General features: G+C 40.8%; 2 protein-coding genes across 2 annotated transcripts; both read right to left on the reverse strand.

Moving 5' to 3' along the window:
- Nucleotides 1–2,792: 2,792 nt before the first annotated feature.
- On the reverse strand, nucleotides 2,793–12,363 carry slc22a4 (solute carrier family 22 member 4; the record flags this gene model as incomplete). Its single annotated transcript, XM_079237799.1, has 10 exons — nucleotides 2,793–2,946; nucleotides 3,719–3,854; nucleotides 5,657–5,839; nucleotides 6,661–6,875; nucleotides 7,029–7,129; nucleotides 7,370–7,496; nucleotides 9,532–9,703; nucleotides 10,346–10,500; nucleotides 10,585–10,688; nucleotides 11,935–12,363. The coding sequence occupies 10 exons, from the start codon at nucleotides 12,361–12,363 to the stop codon at nucleotides 2,793–2,795; spliced, it is 1,776 nt and encodes a 591-aa protein (XP_079093925.1).
- Nucleotides 12,364–14,846: 2,483 nt separating this feature from the next.
- slc22a5 (solute carrier family 22 member 5) lies at nucleotides 14,847–20,643 on the reverse strand (the record flags this gene model as incomplete). The annotated part of the gene is made up of 9 exons (XM_079237800.1): nucleotides 14,847–14,986; nucleotides 15,136–15,318; nucleotides 16,358–16,572; nucleotides 16,721–16,812; nucleotides 17,666–17,792; nucleotides 17,919–18,090; nucleotides 18,230–18,384; nucleotides 19,677–19,780; nucleotides 20,254–20,643. The coding sequence occupies 9 exons, from the start codon at nucleotides 20,641–20,643 to the stop codon at nucleotides 14,847–14,849; spliced, it is 1,578 nt and encodes a 525-aa protein (XP_079093926.1).

Genomic DNA, 20,643 nt, shown 5'->3' on the forward strand with positions numbered 1-20,643 from the left:
ACCTATGCAATGACCCACCCTTCTCCGGGGGTGAAAGCAAATGGACTTTTACCCGAGAAATGGTGTCCAAATCGGATTTAACACCTTTGCAATGACCCACCCTTCTCCAAGGGTGAAATCCGCAGACTTTTACCCGAGGAAAGGTGTTCAAAAGCGGATACAAAACCCCTCTTCCCTCTTTGCTCTTTCCTTTCTGTGCGGACCAGGGGAATCAGTCGGTTGAGTCGAGACCTCCTCGCGGTGGTCCGTAGTAACACTCTAGTGGTGGCTAACTTGACTCGTAATCTCCCCAAATCGGAGCGTCTTCACCGGGGTGGTGGTTACCATTTTCAAAAAGGGGGACCGGAGAGTGTGCTCGAACTATCGTGGTATCACACCACTCAGCTTCCCAGGGAAATCTTATGCCAGGGTGCTGGAAAGGAGGCTCCGACCATTTGTCGAACTTCAGATTAAAGAAAAGCAGTGGGGATTCCGTCCCTTTATCCTCGCAAGACTACTGAAGGGGTTCTGAGAGTTTGCTCAAACAGTTTACGTATTAAAAGGAGCCCGGTCCCTTACCTGGGCTACTGAGGTGCTTTTCCCTCTAGATCAGCGGTTCCCAAACTTTTTAGGCCACGCACCCCCTTCTACATCCCGACCGGGTTCACGCACCCTAAAAACCTTAAAAAAACCCCGCAACAGAGCCCATTTATAGCCGCATAAAATCGGACCATTGCGAGAACTGTTTGCTCGCGTGTGGCGTTTGTTACAAGATTTAGTCCGCTGTATAAATTTCAGTTACACAAGGCGTCACTTTTAAAGAGCAATAAGGATGGCGAGGACACACGCACATGCTCAGAGGCAGATTGCATTTCACATTTATTTACTTAAACACAGTAAGCCACGTAAAGAACAAAGAGCGGCACATGCATAGGCTAAGAAACAGATATAAATAAAAAAGGAGGAGTCCATATGAGGATTTTCACAGGCAGCGCAGGTGGCTCAGCCTGCAGCAAGAGAGATAGAGAGGGAGAGGGAGGGGGAGAAAGTGAGAGAGACTCACGTCTCTCACTTTCTCGTGAATGAGACTGCAATTGTTTTTGGCTGTTTTGTAACTCTTCCAATTTTGATCTAAAAAATGTAAGGGGCTTCTGACTTGCACTGGCATGCTTGGTGTTTAGGTGGCGGCGCAAATAAGAGGGCTTCAGACAGCTGTTAGCCAGAACCTCACTGCACAACACGCACTGTGGCTTCGGGCAATATGCATTGCCAATCCAAGTGAAGCCCAGACCCAGATAATTGTCATCATATTTCCTCTTTTTTTTCCCAGTCTGATGCTCACTCTCGTCTCCTCTTTTTTCACCTTGACTCCGCGATTGTCTCTGTGCTCCCGGTTTGTCTGTGATGTCCCTTCCTACCTTCTCGGTCTCCTCCGTCTCCTCTTTCTCCGACTCCCGGTCGATTTCTTCTCCGGTCTCTCCCCAACGCACCTCTCCGTTTCTCTCGCCTCCGGTTCCTCCCTCTCTCTCTGTCCCTCTCCTCTTTTATTACTGATAGCTTCAGATGTCCCACCTGACAGCTTCCCCAATTTCAGCCAGTTTAACATATTTTCATGGATGTTGCTGAATGAATGAAATGACGTTAGGTGCACCAGCTAGGCTAGCTAGTGTGTACGTAAAAGACAGTCTGGCTGCCGGACCGGAAGTGCATCTATTTATTAAATTGTACGTTTTTAAATTTAAATCTTACAAAGGGAATTTTTATAATTAAAAAATCCTACTTAATTTTTTTTTAAATATGTTTAATATTAATTATTAGACCACCATTACACTTTTCCTCTCGCGCACCCCCTAGAGGCAGTACGTGCACCACACTTTGGGAATCCCTGCTCTAGATAGATCTGGCTGACGCGCTCCTGCTGTGCCTCGATCACTTTGCGTTCCTTTGGCTTGATTCAGTAATCCACGGACACGTTGTATTGAATCAGTCGTGTCTATTCTCTTATGACGTGGATGAACATTCATATGGCCCCTGGATGCCGACTAATAACGCCCTGACTAATAACGCCCTGTAATAACTGCCCAACAGTACCGTAGAAGCAGTCAAAACCCTTTGCCCTTTCCGGGGTCCAACACCTGCCGTTAATCGTGTTCCAATTGCATATATAGATAATCCCATAAACACAGCACAGCGCCACCCAGTGTACATATTTAGGAACAATGCGTGATCCCATTTGGCTCCTACATACCCGTCCCTTTATCCTCGCAAGACTACTGGAGGGGTCCTGAGAGTTTGCCCAAACAGTTTACATGTACTTTGTGGACTTGGTGAAGGCTTTCGACCGGGTCCCTTTGTGGTTTTTATGGTGGGTGCTGTGGGAGTATAGGGTGCCAGACCCCTTGCAACAGGCCATTCGGCCCCTGTACTACTGCAGTAGGAGCTGTGTTCGTACCTCCAAATCTGGCCATGGTGTCCAACAATCTTTTGGCACACATATCTGCGTTGTCTTCGAAGTATTATGTGTATTTGATTTTGTTTATTGAGCAAAGGATCTCATCTTCTGGTAAAAAAATGTTGTCATCTGACCTGTTATAGAGATGCAGTCAAATCCAACAAAAGCATATCTGCGCCAGCCACTGATGCCATGGGAGAAAAATTCACACACTCCGTACACCTATCAGATTAGCAGTCAAGCTCAAATTTATGCAGTGGACTGGAAGCATTATTTAGTATTTATTTACAGTGAGGGAGCACTACGGTATTTATGTAAAAAATGATCCCGCACACAGAAATGCTTCTATTGCTCTTTGACGTTACTTGAATTGTGCTGTGGCGTTTATCAGAGCCTCCTCACTGATTTGCCAGTTGGAGAGGTCCCCTAGGATAAATCCAGAGATGGCAACAAACACCAGCACCAGGATGTTGATTGCTGTGAAGATGTTGTTGATTGACTGATTGACTCTTTCACTCCAAATGCCAGCACACCTCAATAGAAAACATGGTGGATGTTTTTTGTTTGTCTTGTTCTCTAAGTACATCTTGTCATTTTTCTATAGCTTAATTAAAAACATTCAGTCAAATAAAATTTTAAAGAATCTCACATTTTCTGTGTCAAACATGAAATTTATAAATAAAAAAGGGCTGTTCACAATAAATTACGTGGGTGACAATGTGGGACATTTCAAACCAAAAATACATACAGAATGTGTAAGCAAGGTGATGAATTAAATCATAAGGTGACACTAGAGCTTGCTTTCCTTACTCTGATCATCAGTTGAACTTTCTTCTTTTTCTGTTTCCTTTTCTTTTCTTCCTCTCCACCTGTTTGAACATTGAGATGACGTTTAGTTACAGAATAACAGCAGAGACAGTAAAAAACTAAATGTGGAAAACTAAACGATTCAGCCCTTTAACTATTATAACAAAAAGTATCTGTCATCTATAAAAAACAACAAATGGTCTAGTTGTAAACTAGTTAATATGTAAAGCAAATACTGAAACTTAAATTAAACTCTCTGTACTGAGATATTTAATTTAAATATTTGCATTTCATTACTTTCTCTCCGGTGACGTCGGTATGATGAGCATCTCCTGATCTGGCATGAATATTTCTTAATTTTTAAGTTTATGTTTTAATTTTTTTAACTTTTGAGTGGAAAATAACTCATCACTGAACTGCCGATAGTGAAAGATGGCGAAACACCAGAAAACATTTTTTTCATCCAGAGTGTAAACTCACCTGCATATCTGCTGCATTTGTGAAACGGTCTCTGGCAGAGGCTTCCCGTAAGTGTCCGGCAACAGGAAACACAAGACGGCACCACAAATGGAGAGAGCGCCCATCAATATGTATGGCAGCGCCTTGTAGTATTGTCCTAAAAAAAAAAAAGAATATGCAAAATATCCCTTGAGTTACTAGCTGAGTGGATTTTTTATTAAAAAAAAGAAAAAGAAGAGAATAAGACCCTTTTAACAATACTTTTTACTGCAGTAGGTCTGCAACTTTTATTATTATTATCATCAATTAATCTCCCAGTTATTTTCTGGATTAATCGATTAATTAAGCGTTCCTGTAAAATTTGCCGAAAAACGCCTATTCAGGTATACCCAAAGTAAATGGAAGCTGTACTTGAACTATTTGGAGTAAATGCATGGTCTTGGTCTCTTTTGAAAGGTAACAATTAAGCTTTTTTCCCCTCAATAGTCAGAATCACTTTAAGTGCTGCTGACACTGAGTTATATAAGTTTGAACACACTAATGTATAAGGTTTTATTTCCGCCTGAACAATTCTTTGCAAATAAATGCCTGTAGATGACTATAAATGGGACTTATGAACTTGAATGAAAATGTCTAGGTGTTTTTCCATTTTCAGACTGAAAATATTCATGAGATATATATATATATATATATATATATATATATATATATATATATATATATATATATATATATATATATATACATATACACACATATTAAAAAGGCTTATAGTCTTGCAAACTTATAGAGGTACTATTCATATTTACTACCAGTATTGCTGACACAGAGAAAATTAAGTATACATGCATTTTCGTGCTAATTCAATGCCAAACTGAGGATCTGTCAGCAGCAGTCTCTTCTCATGAGCTGAAACCTGTTGGGATCATCTCCACCCCCTCTTGTTTAGACCCGTTTTTAGGCAATTTAATTGGCTATACGAAACGCCTGTCATCAGAGCCGTATGACGTGACAGGCTTGATCCACGTAAGGAAACAGAAGCTGAGCCTGTACTTCAACGTAGACTCTAGTTGGGTAATGTAGCCTGTCAGTCAGGACATGAAGCTCCTATTGGTTCAAGTGACGTTTCATTAGAAAGGGTAGATTTTCTGCGGTGTGGTGGTGTGGTGCGGCTGCTGTGGTGGTCTGATCTTGAAACGGAGTGCATAGTTGGAATCACAATAATCGTAGGTTTCCAGAAACATACAGCACTCGTGCCGAACTATAAATAGATGTACAGTGGACAATAGAATGTACAGTAGAGGACACCCGCGGGACGGCAGAACGCTAACTGGTTAAAACAAACAAATGCAATAAGAGGCCAAGGAAATGCCTTCAGTTCGCTTGTTTTGTTTGACTAATAATATAAAACTCAAATTTAAAGTCATGAGAACGAAAAACAGCTAGTTGTCACATTTGAGAAGCTGGAACCAGACAATCTTGCTTGAAAATGAATACTATACGACTCTGGTGGTGACCTGTCAATCACCTTGTAGCCCCGTCCTAAAGGATCGGCTGCTTTATGGTCTGTTTGACTCTAAATTACCATAATTTACGAAATGAACGTAGAGATTGAGACATAAACTCATGTTTACAATGTTTACTGAGGGAATAAATCAAGAGAGAAGTAGAGACAATGCAGGTTTAACACATGAAGCATAGACTTCTATACAACCAGAGGAGTCGCCCCTGGTGGTCAGAAGAGATAATGCAGGTTTAACACATGAAGCATAGACTTCTATACAACCAGAGGAGTCGCCCCCTGGTGGTCAGAAGAGATAATGCAGGTTTAACACATGAAGCATAGACTTCTATACAACCAGAGGAGTCGCCCCCCTGGTAGCCAGTAGAGAGAATGCAAGTTTTAAGGCACTTAAGTCGAGACTTCACTCAGAGAAATTAAAAACTAAATATACTGACCCAGATAAATGATAAAGGGGGCGCTGATGGTTCCAACGCGAGCAGCCATGGAGCAACAACCCATTGCTGTGTTTCTGACAACAGTGGGGAAGATCTCTGATGTGTACGTGTACACCACACAAAACGCTGACGTCATGCAGAACTTCCCAAAAATCTCGAGGACCACAGGAACACTCGGTATATCTACGGACAAAAACAACACTTCAATAAAAGCAAACACTGAAAGAGTCAAATTAGTTATGTTAATCTTTCCAGTGCTTTGATTTATTACCAAAAACCTGCAAAACAAATGACAGTTAAGAGCTTTACACCCGAGGCTTATGAAAATGTGAAAAATCGCCTGCAAATATTAGACTTTGTTTATGGCTGTGTCTAGGTATACTTTGGTTGTTGTTGTTTTTCCTTTTATGATACTAATTGCATATTATTCCACTTATATATGTTCTGTATTTTCAGCTAATGTTTACCTGAATTCTTTGTATATTACTTTTCTCATGAAAAATAATAATGATAAATACTCACCTGCGAATATGATATATCTCAGTTTTTTTTTATGTACACACATATATATATATATATATATATATATATATATATATACATATACATATACACATACATACATACATACATACATACATACATACATACATACATACATACATACATATATATATATATATATATATATATACATATATATATATACACATACATACATACATACATATATATATATATATGTACACACACACACACACACACATTTATATTTATAAATATAGCTCCAACTCAACCCGCACAACGTGATTGGTTGTTCACAAAATAACCCTGTTCTGTTTTTTCACAGCGTAATATTCACGTTCTACGAGGTACTCATGACAAACACCTTCGCATCGGCTTCACTCGGCAGAACTGGAGGTTGCCACCTGGTTTTTAACTTTAAATATCTAGATTCTGTTCGACAGGATCATTTAACTAGTCGACAGGAAACAAAGCATCACCTCCTGGGATGAGGTGAACACACAGGATAAAAACGCCTCCGAGGAAGAGCGTAGACGACTGGCAGAAGTGCCTGGAGCAGTACTTCAGCAGCAGCAAGGCGATGATGTAAGCCGGTACTTCGACCACGGCAGACAGGAAGCAGCTGAGGTAAGGGTTGCTGTGCATGTTGGAGGTGTTGAGCACTAAAGCATAGTAACCAACAGTGGCGATGATCCTGCAGAGACATTCAAAACAACAACTTGAACACACACACAAACATGTTTGGGTGCATATGTAACTAGTTGTATGACCAACACTTTAATTTGGACATGATTTGTGTAAATGTGATTAGAAATGTGTATTCATTTAATGAAAATTGTACACGTACCACATACATGAACACAGTACTGTAGCAGAGAACATATTGCAGCTGCTAACAATAACCAAAAGGTTGTATTTATTGTCTTTCATAGCCAGTGCTTCGTGGATCTGGGAAAAAAATATAATAAAAGAAGAAACGATTACCAATTAATTAACCATAAACTCATCTGTGCAATGTTTGAGGTAATAAATCAAGCTAGAAGTAGAGTCATTTTCTAATAGATGTCTATACAACCAGAGGAGTCGCCCCCTGCTGGTCAGTAGAGATAATTCAAGTTTAATTTTTTAGGATGTCTGAGGCATGTGCAGTTTATGTTCATCACGTGTTAATCATTAAAAAGGAGCTACCTCCGCTTCTGTAAAAATGTCTTCTGGAGCCTGGGTGTTATTAATCTTGGCAGCGTCTCTCAGTATGACCTCAGCCTCCTTCACTCGTCCCTGATTGAGAAGCCAGCGAGGAGACTCTGGGATCAACCTGTGGTGTTGAAACAATGGGGATACAACCATATCAGCAGGACAAAAAGGTACTAAACCAAACCAGCCTTAACCATGACCTTAAAGTGGGGGGCTGGTCACACCTTCTCAGGACTGTGTGGGCGCGTATGGACCGTTAGCTTTGGGCGGGACAAATTAAACCTTAAATGTGACCAAATCAATTTCCCTCAAAGCTCCGAGCATAAGTCTAATCAGCCAAAACAAGGTGAGTAATGGAGTTTGTAAAGACGTGCATTTGCCAAACAAACCATATCATCTTTGACTCAAGGTCCTTTTGTTGCCTCTTTCTCTTCCTTTTTGCCTCGTTCATTACTGTTTCCTACAAGGCCGAAGTGCAGGAAATGGCTGGTGATAAACAAGAGTCACTGAGGATGGCAACAAGCCCCACAAAGGTTTAGATTCATGCTGAGTTGGAAGTATTCTAAAATGTTTTGGTTTCATAAGAGAGAAGGCTTCTGTTGTGATGATTAACTCCCTCGCCTCAGATGAAGAGCGCCGCAGCCTCCTCCACTGGGCTATACCGGATTATAAAGTAAGGTTATAAAGTCAAACAAAGAAAAAAACGTGGCAATGCCAGCTGTCTGAATTCCGTTGCTTCTAAAGTAATGTTACAACAATAAGGATGACCTCTAAGATCGGCGAAGGTCTTTGTGTTCTTTTATGAACATAAATAAATACTAATATTGTAGAAGTTAGAGGAAAGTGGAGACAAACAACCTCCGTCTTTGACTCCACAAAGGCCTCTTTGTTTTTATGTGTTGCACAATAGGCGGCTCACGTTACCGTTGTGAAGGGAAGCGATGTGGTCCGTGAACAAAAATACCCCATTATGTTTTAGATTATTTCTTTTAATAACCACAGTTGTGAACTTTTTCTTGTAAATTTGTCACAATCTCAATTTTTGTCTCCCCCGGCTCAGTAATCAAAATGTTTTTCCCCTACAACAGCCCTAAAACGAAGAAGGTGGTAAGAATATCTTTCTTTAATGTCTTTTTATTAAGAGAAAGCCGTGTATTAAGAGAAAGCCGTTTGTTAAAAACCTCAAACCAAGCCAGAAATCTAGGTGTAGTTATGGATTCAGACCTCAACCTGGACAACCATATCAAGACAATTACAAAATCAGCCTACTATCACCTGAAGAATATATCAAGGGTTAGAGGACTTATGTCTCAACAGGATCTGGAGAAACTTGTCCATGCATTTATCTTCGGTTGACTTGACTACTGTAACGGTGTGTTCACAGGCCTCTGTAAAAGGTCAATCAGGAAGCTGCAGCTGATTCAGAACGCTGCAGCTCGAGTCCTCACTAAGACCAGGAAAGTGGATCACATCACTCCAGTTCTGAGGTCTTTGCACTGGCTCCCTGTCAAACAAAGAATTGACTTTAAAGTCCTGCTGCTGGTTTATAAAGCACTGAATGGTTTAGGGCCTAAGTATGTTTGTGATCTGCTGCTACCTTATGAACCATCCCGGCCCCTCAGGTCGTCTGGGACGAGTCTACTTTCTGTTCCAATAGTCAGAACTAAACATGGGGTAGCAGTCTTCAGCTTTTCTGCTCCATATATCTGGAACAAGGTCCCTGAAAGCTGCAGGTCTGCTGAGACCCTCAGCTCCTTTAAGTCCAGATTGAAGACTTTTCTGTTTGCTGCTGCCTTTAACTGAACTAGATTCAATTACTGCATCTCACTACTGCATTTTATTTCTTAAACTGCACTGCAACTTTTATTCAACTTTTATTTTTTATTTTGCTTTTTCAACTTTTATTTTGCTTTTTGACTTAACTGTTTTTAAATCTGCATTATGTTTTGATGCTTTTAATGGTTTTATGTGAAGCACTTTAAATCGCCTTGTTGTTGAAATGTGCTATACAAATAAACTTGCCTTGCCTTGCCTTGTCATTATACGTTTTACACTTCACGTTTCTTGTAAAAAACCTTGTTGAAGTTTCTACTTTGGTTTCTACTTTGGCTTCTAAAATGAGAGCACGCCGTAAAACAATATATGAATATACTTACCACCACAGAGGGATGTAGATCAGGCTTGAGGAAGCAATGGCAATCAGCAGCGACCGCCAATCACGGAGGCCGTAAGCCGCAACTGGCAGTGCCATGTAGCCCAAAGCTGAGCCCATGAAAACGCCGAGGGACGAGAAAACCACTCTGGCTTTCGGGCTTAGAATCTCTGTACCTGTAGGTGTAAAAGATTTTAGGACAAAATATCAATACACATTCTGTCATGTTTCATCTAGCCAGTCCAGAAGCTCCTCTGTGTTTCCTTTGTTTCCCTGTCCTTTTGTCTCCTGTGTGTTTCTACCCTGTCTGTCTGTCTGCAAGGAGGCGTGGCCAGCTCTTCCTCCTCCTCCTGGGCGATGGCTGCAGGAGCAGCTGTCAGCAATCCGGAATCAAGATACCGCTCTATTTAACCTGGGTCTTTCTGCCAGTCGATGCCAGATCATTACGTCATCATAGTGGTAGCTACGGACTCAGGCCGTCCTGTTTTGACTCGTGAGCTTTGTTCCCTGTTCCTGTTAACCGAGTTCCGGAATCCCCACCTGCTACCTGCCTGCTCACCCACACCGGATTCAACACTGTTCACGCTATCTTTTGTTTTTGTGTGTGACTAAATCCTGTTATTTTTTCCACTTCACCCGTGACTCCTGTGTGCTGCATTTGGGTCCACGTTGTGCTTCCTGGACATAACACATTCCTGGACATTTTTTATTTCCAGTATTCTTTTTCAACAGGTTTTACCTTCCAGTTCCGATGGGTCATTATGACATACAGTATATGAGTCTGAACACATCAAGCATTGCATGATCACAATTCTCACCCATCACAAATGCAATGGTGTAGTTGGAAAATCCCCCGGCACCCACGAAGAAGAAAATGAAGACGAAGATCTCCCAGTTTGGGGAGAATATCTGAGCTGTGATTGACACAGTCTGAAGAAGCATCATGAGAAAGAGCATTGGCCTCCTTCCATACCTGAGAAATACAGAGTATAGTTACTTTAATCCATAACAGTAACATTTTAATGTTATTTTAGACAATGCTATGTACAATACAGACCTGTCCGACATCTGGCCTGAGAGAAACCCTCCCACCAGAACACCAATGTATTGGATAGAAGTGGCCAGTGGAGATTTGTATGCGTTGTCACAGACCAAGTCCCACTGTAAAATAAACACATTGTCTCACTTTTTAGTTACAGCTACTGACATTGTACGTGGACAGAGTTAACCACCTACTCATTTCAACTTCATCAACCGGCTGTTCCGCGTCCATTGTGACGCTAAGAATCAGAATCAGAATCAGCATGTTACTGTTATGGCCATATAAGTTTTCACAAACATGGAATTTGACTCCGGTTTCACTTAGCTCTTTGTACTTACACTTACATACACAATAACAAGATAAATATAACAAAGACAACAAAAAAAGATATTAAGACAGCAGTACCAAAACAAAGTGCAAATAGTGTAGATGGAAGAGTCTGATTAACTGTTCATAAGAGTGAAGGCCTGTGGGAAGAAGCTGTTCCTGTGTTTTGGCATACAGAGCTCTGTAGCGCCTACCACAGGGGAGGAGTTGGAACAGCTTGTGTCCAGGGTGTGAGGGGTCTGCAGTGATCTTTCCAGCCCGCTTCCTGACTGTGGAGGTGTACAAGTCCAGGATGGAGGACAGGCTGGCACCAATAGTTCTCTCTGCAGACTTGACTATCCGCTGTAGTCTGACTATAGCAATTTATTTAAATGCAAGGAACTTTATTTTGTGTTGATACTGGTCTCTGCTGGATATGTGTCCATCCACGGTGGACTGGTCTCTGCTGGAGTCTGAGCTGAAGGAGATTCTGGTGAACCTGCATGATGTCATCTAGTTTCACTAGAATCCGACCCGGTGGCGCCGATGACGAACATTAAGCATAACTTTATAGAAACAGACCATCTTCTCTCTGATGGTGGACATTACTCCAATATATCTTTTACAGCAAATAGTTATTTTACTGCTGTATTAATAAACACATTTGGGGATTTAGCACCTTTGATTAATACAATATAAGAATAGCAGTACCCACAATGTTATACTAAAAGTAACAGCAGCAGTCAATCTTGTTATCATAGCAGCAGTGTGATCAGGGGGGGCTCATAGCAGCAGCAGCAGCAGTAGTCACAATAACCAAAAAGACGTTGCAAATGCAGAACTTGCCGCCAAAACAAATTATGAGCTTATCTCTGGTCGCAACCTAAGACTTTCTCCCCAAAACCTGCCAAGGCCTGGGACCCGGCCTTGAACCCAAGGCTGCATTCAAAAAGGGAATATGCATGCAGGGGGGTGTTAAAATTAATAATCTTTTCAAAGTTTATTACTTTAACTCTTGGCCCTATCGGAGATAAAGTTAATTGATGACTTATTGCTCACCTCTGTGACAATGGTTGACTGGTAGAATTCCTGGCTGTACGTCCAACCATCCAGACAGCGCTCCAGAGGAATATCACTCACATTCATGTCCACGTTTGGGATGACTTTATTTTCAGAGTGTTGCACGACAATTTTCAGGTCAAGCCTCGAGCACGAGCTGCGCTTCGCAACGCCATTGACTGTCTCCAAAGGGATCGTCACATTTCTCCACAGGTCACTGATGCTGGAGTTATCAGGGACGAAGCACTCGTGAGGTGGTGTAGCAGCCACAAATACTATATAGGCACCAAAAAACCCATTCGGGAGAATGCTGAAGGCCAGTGCAAAAAAAATCCTCCGCTGAAAGGGTCCCCATGATCCAAGAAAAGATGTGATGCTCTCATAGTCTCTGTTTTTTAAGGTGCTCACTTCCTCCCCTAAATCCTTCATATTTACAAAAGAAAACAAGGAAAGAGGCGCATGAAGTAAAGACAACGACTATGCTCTATGGCATGCACATGAGCAATAAAGCTGAGTTAATGTGTTATACACCAGCTGGGAGGTTACACAGTTACGTATTGCTCTGAGAAAAAGGACAAAGGAAAAACACTGAGGGAGTTTTGGTTATCAGCTGCACGAGGCGAGGGTGCCACTTATACATGCCGCCCTGCCTTCGACATCATGCTACTCTGGTTTAGTCTTTCCTGTGTCACTCTTTTACTCGTCTCTCGTTTCAGACCACTTCACTCCCCCTGTCAGTGTGATTGTCTTTATGTTAAGCTAAGCTAACTGGCTCCTGGCTATCGCCTTATATTACCGTGCCAACATGAGTGCGGTGTCTTTTTTTCATGTTTACTAAAATATCAACATTTTCAATTACCTCTTTTCACTCGGAGCAACAGTGATAACCCATTGAGAAACATATGAATTAATGTTTTTGTTGTTAAAAGATGAAAACAACTGTATGTTGGGAGGGTTCATAATGTATTTATATTTTATTCACATATATTGTGTGCCAAAAACTACAGACCAATCAGGCACGGATTTCAATTTAACACACACATTTTAAGATCAAACAAATATTCTTTGCCACATTTAAAATAAAAAATGTCTTGAATAATCATCTACTGAGTAGAAAAATAAAGAGTATATCAAAATTGATAAAAGCAACAGTTCTTGCCAGAGGGCTTTTGGATCCCACTGTGCATGTTTTGGATTTCATGCTCAGATTGTTTTGCTTCTTTCTTTGAAGGCCATTGAGAAAACCTACAGAGGAAGAGTAACATCAGACTTGGCTTCACATTGAATGGGTAGGTTCCTCCGTCCTTCATTTTCTACTACAAGTTTCCTCTTTTGGGTACCATTGCACAACCTGCAAACCAAAGAAACATGACAATAAAACAAAGATACAGAAATGTCATTCTACATGTTCATATATTCTACTTGTCTTCTTTTCTTTCATTGTGCTGTGCATTTTTTTAATTATTATTTCTGTTTAAACTAGAAGTATGTTTAATTTGTTTAATTCCCTGTTTTTAACACTTTAAGCCCTGAATGGACCTATTGATGCTACACATCAAAGTAAACAAGAGAACCTGGGCTACAATAATTAGTCAGACATTTCAACACAACTCAAACACCAACTAAAATACTTATTAAAATAAAATAGTTATAATTTTGTCATGAGTCAGCCCACTCTGCATGTTTCCGGAACTAGCATCCCGTAGCTTGGTGCTATCAGAAGAAACCAAATGGCAAAAAGCAAGCCAATTCCACACAGATTCCAAATCAATCACCAAATCCCTCTGCTGCAAGCATCACCGAGATATGAACCAAAGAACACAGCACCATAAATCGCTGAGTCAGCAAATTTTGAGATTTTTTGAGAAAATAGGAAATAAAAGAAAAAATGCATTTCCCCTCGGTAAATCCCACTAATACAAGTTTATTTAACACCATAAGTCATATACAAGTGAAATATAAGGTTTGCTACATGAAAAAATTAAAATGTCACAGATGTGCAAAAATATGCGCAAATGTGCCCAAATGTGCCAAAATGCAAATTTTGAAAACCTCGCCTGAATTCTCTCTGTACTTTACGTCTCTGACTTTGTTCTGCTTCACTTTTTCAAGTGAAAACATTGCAGAGAGACTGTTCACATATTGTGCAATGATTTGGGAGAGCTTCAGGGCTTAGTGAAGCATCATTTCAAGGAGATAATCATCCTGAAAGTGCTTTTTTATAGGCGGACCTGAAACTTCTATTTTTTCTGTGTTTTAATCTTTATTTACTCTTAGCCAGCAACATACATACTAATATTTACACATCTGACCAAAAGCTCACAAGGGTTGCCTTTATTATAACACCAAAATTATTCAAATAGCCCTTGTGGTTGCAGAGATACACCCTTTTTAGTTTGGGTATGCTATTTCGAGCTTAATCCTAAAAATTGCCATGGAGCTTAACGGGTAGATAGACATGGAGACTATAGGGCAAGTACAATAGAAGAAAATATGCATCATTACATGAGTAAGTCAAACAGTTACTCTACATAACAGGAGTTACGTAGAGTTACTAAACGTCCCCTGCTTTATGGTCTGTTTGACTCTAAATGGACCATAATTTACTAAATGAACATCATGCTGTATTGAAGAAGACTTGAAACTAGAGATTGAGACATAAACTCATGTTTACAATGTTTACTGAGGGAATAAATCAAGAGAGAAGCAGAGTCATTTATATATACTTCTATGCAACAAGAGGAGTCGCCCCCTGGTGGTCAGGAGACAAAATGCAGCTTTAACAAATGAAGCATAGACTTCTATACAATCCGAGGAGTCGCCCCCTGGTGGTCAGGAGAGAGAGAATGCAAGTTTTAAGACACTTCAGCATTGTCTTCACTCGTCAGAACCGAAACCTGAGTGAAATGCACTTACCCATGACATTGTTGCATCTGCTCCACTGTTTCTGGAAGATCTTTGTTGAGGGTCTCAGGGAGGAAGAAGTTCACCACAGAGGAGGCAATTGTGAGACTTCCCATGAGAATATAAGGCAGAACCTTATTATAAGTGCCTGTAAATAACAAAAGAGTGAAATTCTACATTACAAAGTGACAAACTTTACTTGAATATAGACACACATTTTCAAGACACTGATATTATCCGATACGCACTTGTATTTACATACAATTTCTTTAGATAATGCGCTTAATAGCTACGCACCAAGATAGATGACATAAGGAGCTGTGATACTGCCGATGCGTGCAGCCGATGAGCACATTCCCATGCCGACGTTCCTGAGTACAGTGGGGTAAAGCTCAGCGGTATAGATGTAGACGATGCTGAAGGCCATGGTGAAGCCAAACTTTCCAGTCATCTCCAAAGCCAGAGCAACATATTGAAGTGCTGAGGGGGAGAAGGAGAAAAAGAAGATATTTGGATTGATTTATGAATGGATTCCCTACATTTCTTTGTTGCGTTATGTCTGTTTCCCGTCTGTTTTTACTTGCCTTGAAGCAAATTGCCTTCAGGGATAAATACAGTTGTACTGAATTGAATTGAATTGAATACCTCTTATTTGAAAAAAAAATTAAACATACCCCACGTGTTCTATATGACTTGCTCTGACGAAGAGTTTTTCATGATCCGATGTGAGGTCTCGGGACAGGGATGTTATGTGTACAGATTGTAAAGCCCTCCGAGGCAAATTTATATTTGTGATTTTGGGCTATATAAAATAAACTGAATTGAATTGAATTGAATTTAACTATTACACTCCATTATTGCTCTAAAAGCAATGAATTTGTAACTATATATATACAAACATTTGGGGGGTTGTTTGGGTGATGGTGGAAAGGTTGAGTTGCAACATCAGCTGTCAGCTGATGAAACACAGATGTTATATATTCAATCGTTGCCACGTGTTGTTTGTCGTTGAAAAAACATGAGAACAGGGAAAAGTTAATTTTTGAACGTCCTGTGCTTGTCTCAAGAGCAATATTTGTAACACAGTAACACTCCATGCAACTTATATATTCATCACATGTCCTCTCCTCTATGAAAGTGCAGAGACAATAATTAACTTGTGTCATATAACTTATTTCTGACTCTTTAGCTTGCACTTTAGCTTAATATATCTATTTATACTACAATATCATGCTTTGTCTCTATCAAATGAACAAATAAATAACAAAGGGGCGACAGCAGAATTCTCGGAGGAAACATGAGCAAATGTAATAAAAAAAAACAACACTGCATAGCCGTGCTCATTTGTCTCTTATCTTATCTTAAATGTCATGTGTTCCAGAATGCTCATCATATATGTCTGTGGAGTTTAGTGCCCATACATGTTTTAGTATGCAGTTTAATCTATTATGGCTGTGTGATAGGACACTGTGTGCCTGTGTGTGTGACAACACTATTTTCACGTTAAACAGGATCTCACTATTCGGGATGAACTGGATGAGAAGAAGAACTCCTCCTCCGATGACGAGGAACGATGACAGAAGAGCTTTTCTCGGACACCTCCTCAGTAGCCAGGTAGAAACGATGTAGGCGGGGACCTCGGAAGCCGCTGATAAAAAACAATTCATGAAGGGGTCGCCACTCAGGTTGGAGGTGTTCAGGGACAATCCAAAGTACCCTATGTTTATTGCCATCCTAAAAAAAAGAGTTTGTAATATCAAGTAAATGTCATGACATGTACATACAATGCACTTTTTTTCTACTGGTTTCATCATCTAATGTGAATGATGGCTTTTATTCTACGTCATAATGAAGTGGGAAAAACACAACAAGAAGCACTCACCACAAAACGAGACACATCAGTGTGATACATCTGATGTTCTTGGATTTCAAGACATCCAGCATGCTGTAAGTCCTGCTTGGACAGATACCCAGCTGAAACCAACGCGAGCAAAATAATATTTAAAAACATGTTTTGAGCAGATTGACGAATGTTTTCAAGGTAGCTTGTCGTGCAAGCTTTACGCAATTCTTTTAAATGTCGCAGCAAATAAGATAAGCAAATTAGGTGCGTTTTCACAAAAATGGTTTGGAGCAAATAAACTATGTTTCATGTTGTCTGAATGCATATGGAATATTGTTGAGAAATGTCACTGTCTCTTTCCTCATTTTGAACCACGCTCGGCATAACATGTGATAACCAAATTATGTATTGTCTCCATGTCTAAAAAGACAGATTTTTGCGTTTAAAATGGACGTTATAATTAAATGGAGTGTCTATTCGCTAATGAAAATAGTCACATGGCAGCTATTTTGCTATTTACACCTGGACAAGTTAAATGTGCTACTTAATTAGCAATAGTTAGTTAGAAAAAAAGGCTTTCTGGGAGAAATATTTAGTTGTAATAGTAGTAGTAGTAGAGAAAAGAGCAACAAAGTAAGGATAAGGTTGCGGTGGATGAATTTGCCAAGCACACAAGTTCAAATCATATGAAAAGACTATTTTTATACTTAGTTGACGAATCATTTTAATTAGTATTATTTTCAGTTTTCAGTCACAGTTTGGTTAGGTTTAGGCAACGAACGTGCTTGTTTAGGTTTTTGAGAAATATGCATAGCCTCCAGTGTGATATATATACATAAAGTATCTAATGTTAGCAAATATCATCGTTGGCTCAGGTGTAAATAGTGTCGTAGGCTTCTGACACCTGGGCTCTAACAGCATCTGCCATAATTAAAAGGTCACAAATATAAAGCGGTGTTATGGATGACATTATGTGAAACTCACCTCGGATTCTTTAAAGATTATAGGTGGCGCCACAACCTTATTTTTCCTCGCAGCTTCCCTCACGATGGCCTCGGCCTCCTCTAATCTTCCCTGAGTGATGAGCCACCGAGGAGACTCTGGGATGAACCTGCACAATCGATACACGTTTACTATGAAGGTCAAAAATATGTTTATCACATCTTGCTGTTGAATCAGGGATGATGACTTTGGGCACAAAATGTAACTTTATCAATGATAATTGTGAGTGACGCACCACCACAGAGGGATGTATACCACAGAAGTCATTGACAGGATGGCAAGCAGCGTCCTCCATTCTCGGATGCCGTATGCGATCCAGGGCAGAGTCATGTACCCGAGACAATAGAAAAGGAAGGCCCCGAGGGTTGTGAAGAGCACTCGCATAGTTTTACTCAAAAGCTCCGTTCCTGCCAGAAGATACAATCGTAACGGTTCAGTGATGAGCATTGAGAGATATAGAAGAGATGCACCAGCAGAAAGTATGTCAAAGTGTTGGTGATTTCTGGCTATAGGACCAAACATATAGGCAAAGTTTCCAATGCATACCGAGTACAAAGGCGGAAATGTAGATGGATATCTGGGAGGCTCCAACAAAGAGGAACATGATGCAGAACATCCTCCATGAGTGAGAGAAGGACTGAAGCAGGACTGCGAGACACTGGGCTGCGAGCGAGATGAACACAACCTTCTTCCTCCCATACCTGGATGGAAAGAACTTGCATGTCATTGACAAGTGATTCACAAACACGGTGCATTTAGAAGCATTTACAGTTAGATCGTTACTTGCTCTGGCAGAAAAAGATCCATGATTTACATGAAAGCTTGGCAAAAACAATTTGCTTTTACTGAACATAAATCCGTTTCCAGTCACTTTCACCGTTACCTGTCATGCATTTAAAAACGTGTTTTGGGGTTATTTGGATTGTTTGAAATGTTTTGTGAGCCACTGTCTGGATTTATTGTGTGGCCAAAGCATCACGAGTTAAACGCTACAGACTGGGTTGTTGCCTGGCCTTCAAAAAGGAAACGCAAGGAAAGACTAATTTGAATGAGCTTTTAAACAGATATTACACACGAGGACTGCTGTAAATGTGGCCAATACAATAATGTCTTCTCCTGAACTGCTTGTAACACACAAGTGTTAAATTCACCCGTCGATGTGACATGATGATCAAAAAGCTCTCGACCCTCAAAGGCCCTCGGCCCCTCTTCATCATCCACTGGGCGGATAGTTTGCACAGCTGCAAAAGGGCTAAACAGTTAAACGCTCAAGTGCTCCACACTGCTGTGGCGTGAGCTTTTTCCTACAATCCAAAACACACAACACCGATGTCTGTCAGGGTAGAACGCTTACCCCAGCCAAGATCAATTACTTTACGTACTTAGGAGCATTTCACTTGCTAAATTCAATCTAATAACCATAACAAAGAGCAGTTATGGCAGCACTAAGGCAGGAGGGTAACATGTGCAGCCAGAGGGCCACAATCAGAGACCCTCAGCGTCTATGCTGTGATTTCACTGGTCCAGCCCCTGAACTAAGGGCTGTGTGGTCTTATAATTTAAAATTCTTCCTATAATGTTCAGTCGCCTCTGTACACATTACAGCACCACATTATAGATGCCTACGCGGCTTTCTGTCACACCAGACCATTTAATGAAGAGGAAGGATGTTTTAGAAGATATTTAAGAAGTCTCCTACTTTAAATTAGAATTTAATTTGCAACCTCTCTTTCAGGGGATCAACGTCAACAGCAGATGGAGCTGTTGTTATTATAATGATATCATGAATTCTCCAGTAACATTCACCACAAATCCTCACTTCCTTCATCGTTAATTCTTCTCTTCTTTTTTTTTTTACAAGCATCCACAAACATTTACTACAAGAAAAAAACCTGTGAGATAAGATAGCTCACCGACAGCTCACGGAGGTTTATACTGGACGATGAGAGGAACATGTTGAGGGAATTTTTACTGATAAAAAAGGATGAAATACCTGTCGGAAAGATGTCCTGAGATTAGGGACCCAAAGAGGTATCCCACAAAGAGAGTCGACGAGGCAAAGGGAACTTTCCACTCGTCGCCACAAACCAGGTCCCACTGTGAAAAGACAGGAATCACAAACATATTTAACCTTTTAAAAACCCACCTATTTTTAGGCCCTTTCCTCGAAAATTGCATACCCAAACTAAAAACGGCGTATCTCTGCAACCACCAGGGCTAGTTGAATAATTTTGGTTAATAACATGTGAGATTTTGTTCAGATGTGTAAATATCAGTCTATATGTTGCTAGTTAAGAGTAAATGAAGATGACAAAGGTTTCAGGTTCGCCTAGAAAAAAAGCACTTTCAGGATGATTATTTCTTTGAAATGATGCAGCGGTAAGGTCTAACTCTAACCCAAATCATAGCACAATATGTGAACATTTTCTCGGCAAAGGTTGACTTTGATAAAGTGAAGCAGAACAAAGTTAAAGAGGGTTTAGTACAGAGACTCAGTCTTCCCCCCCTAGGGGGGGTTAGATTTTACCCCCCAAAGAAGAACCTCATAAAACAATCACAATCCTACTGACCTCGGTGACAATGTTGGACTGGTAGATGTCTTTGCTGTAGAGCCATCCGTCTAAACACCTCTCCTGCTCCAGGTCAGTGAGGTTGACGTCTCTTCCGGGAACGTATCCTGCAGCGGAGAGATTCCTCACCACGTCCAGCCTGTATCTGCTGCACTGGCCCCGCACCCCCTCGCCATCCACCACCGTGAGAGGAATGATGGCCCTCGTCCACTCCTCCGTCAGGTTGACGTCCGGGACGAGACAGCGATGTTTCGGGGTCGCCCCGACAAAGACTATGTAAAGTCCGTTGAATCCGGTAGAGACAAAAACCGTGTTCAGGAGGAAGAATGAGCTCCAGAAATAAGGACCGGTCTGGCCGAGGAATGCAGTGTCTTCATCATAGTCTCCCAT

This window comes from Taurulus bubalis (genome assembly GCF_910589615.1).
Source record: "Taurulus bubalis genome assembly, chromosome: 2".
In the NCBI taxonomy this organism is placed as follows: domain Eukaryota; kingdom Metazoa; phylum Chordata; class Actinopteri; order Perciformes; family Cottidae; genus Taurulus; species Taurulus bubalis.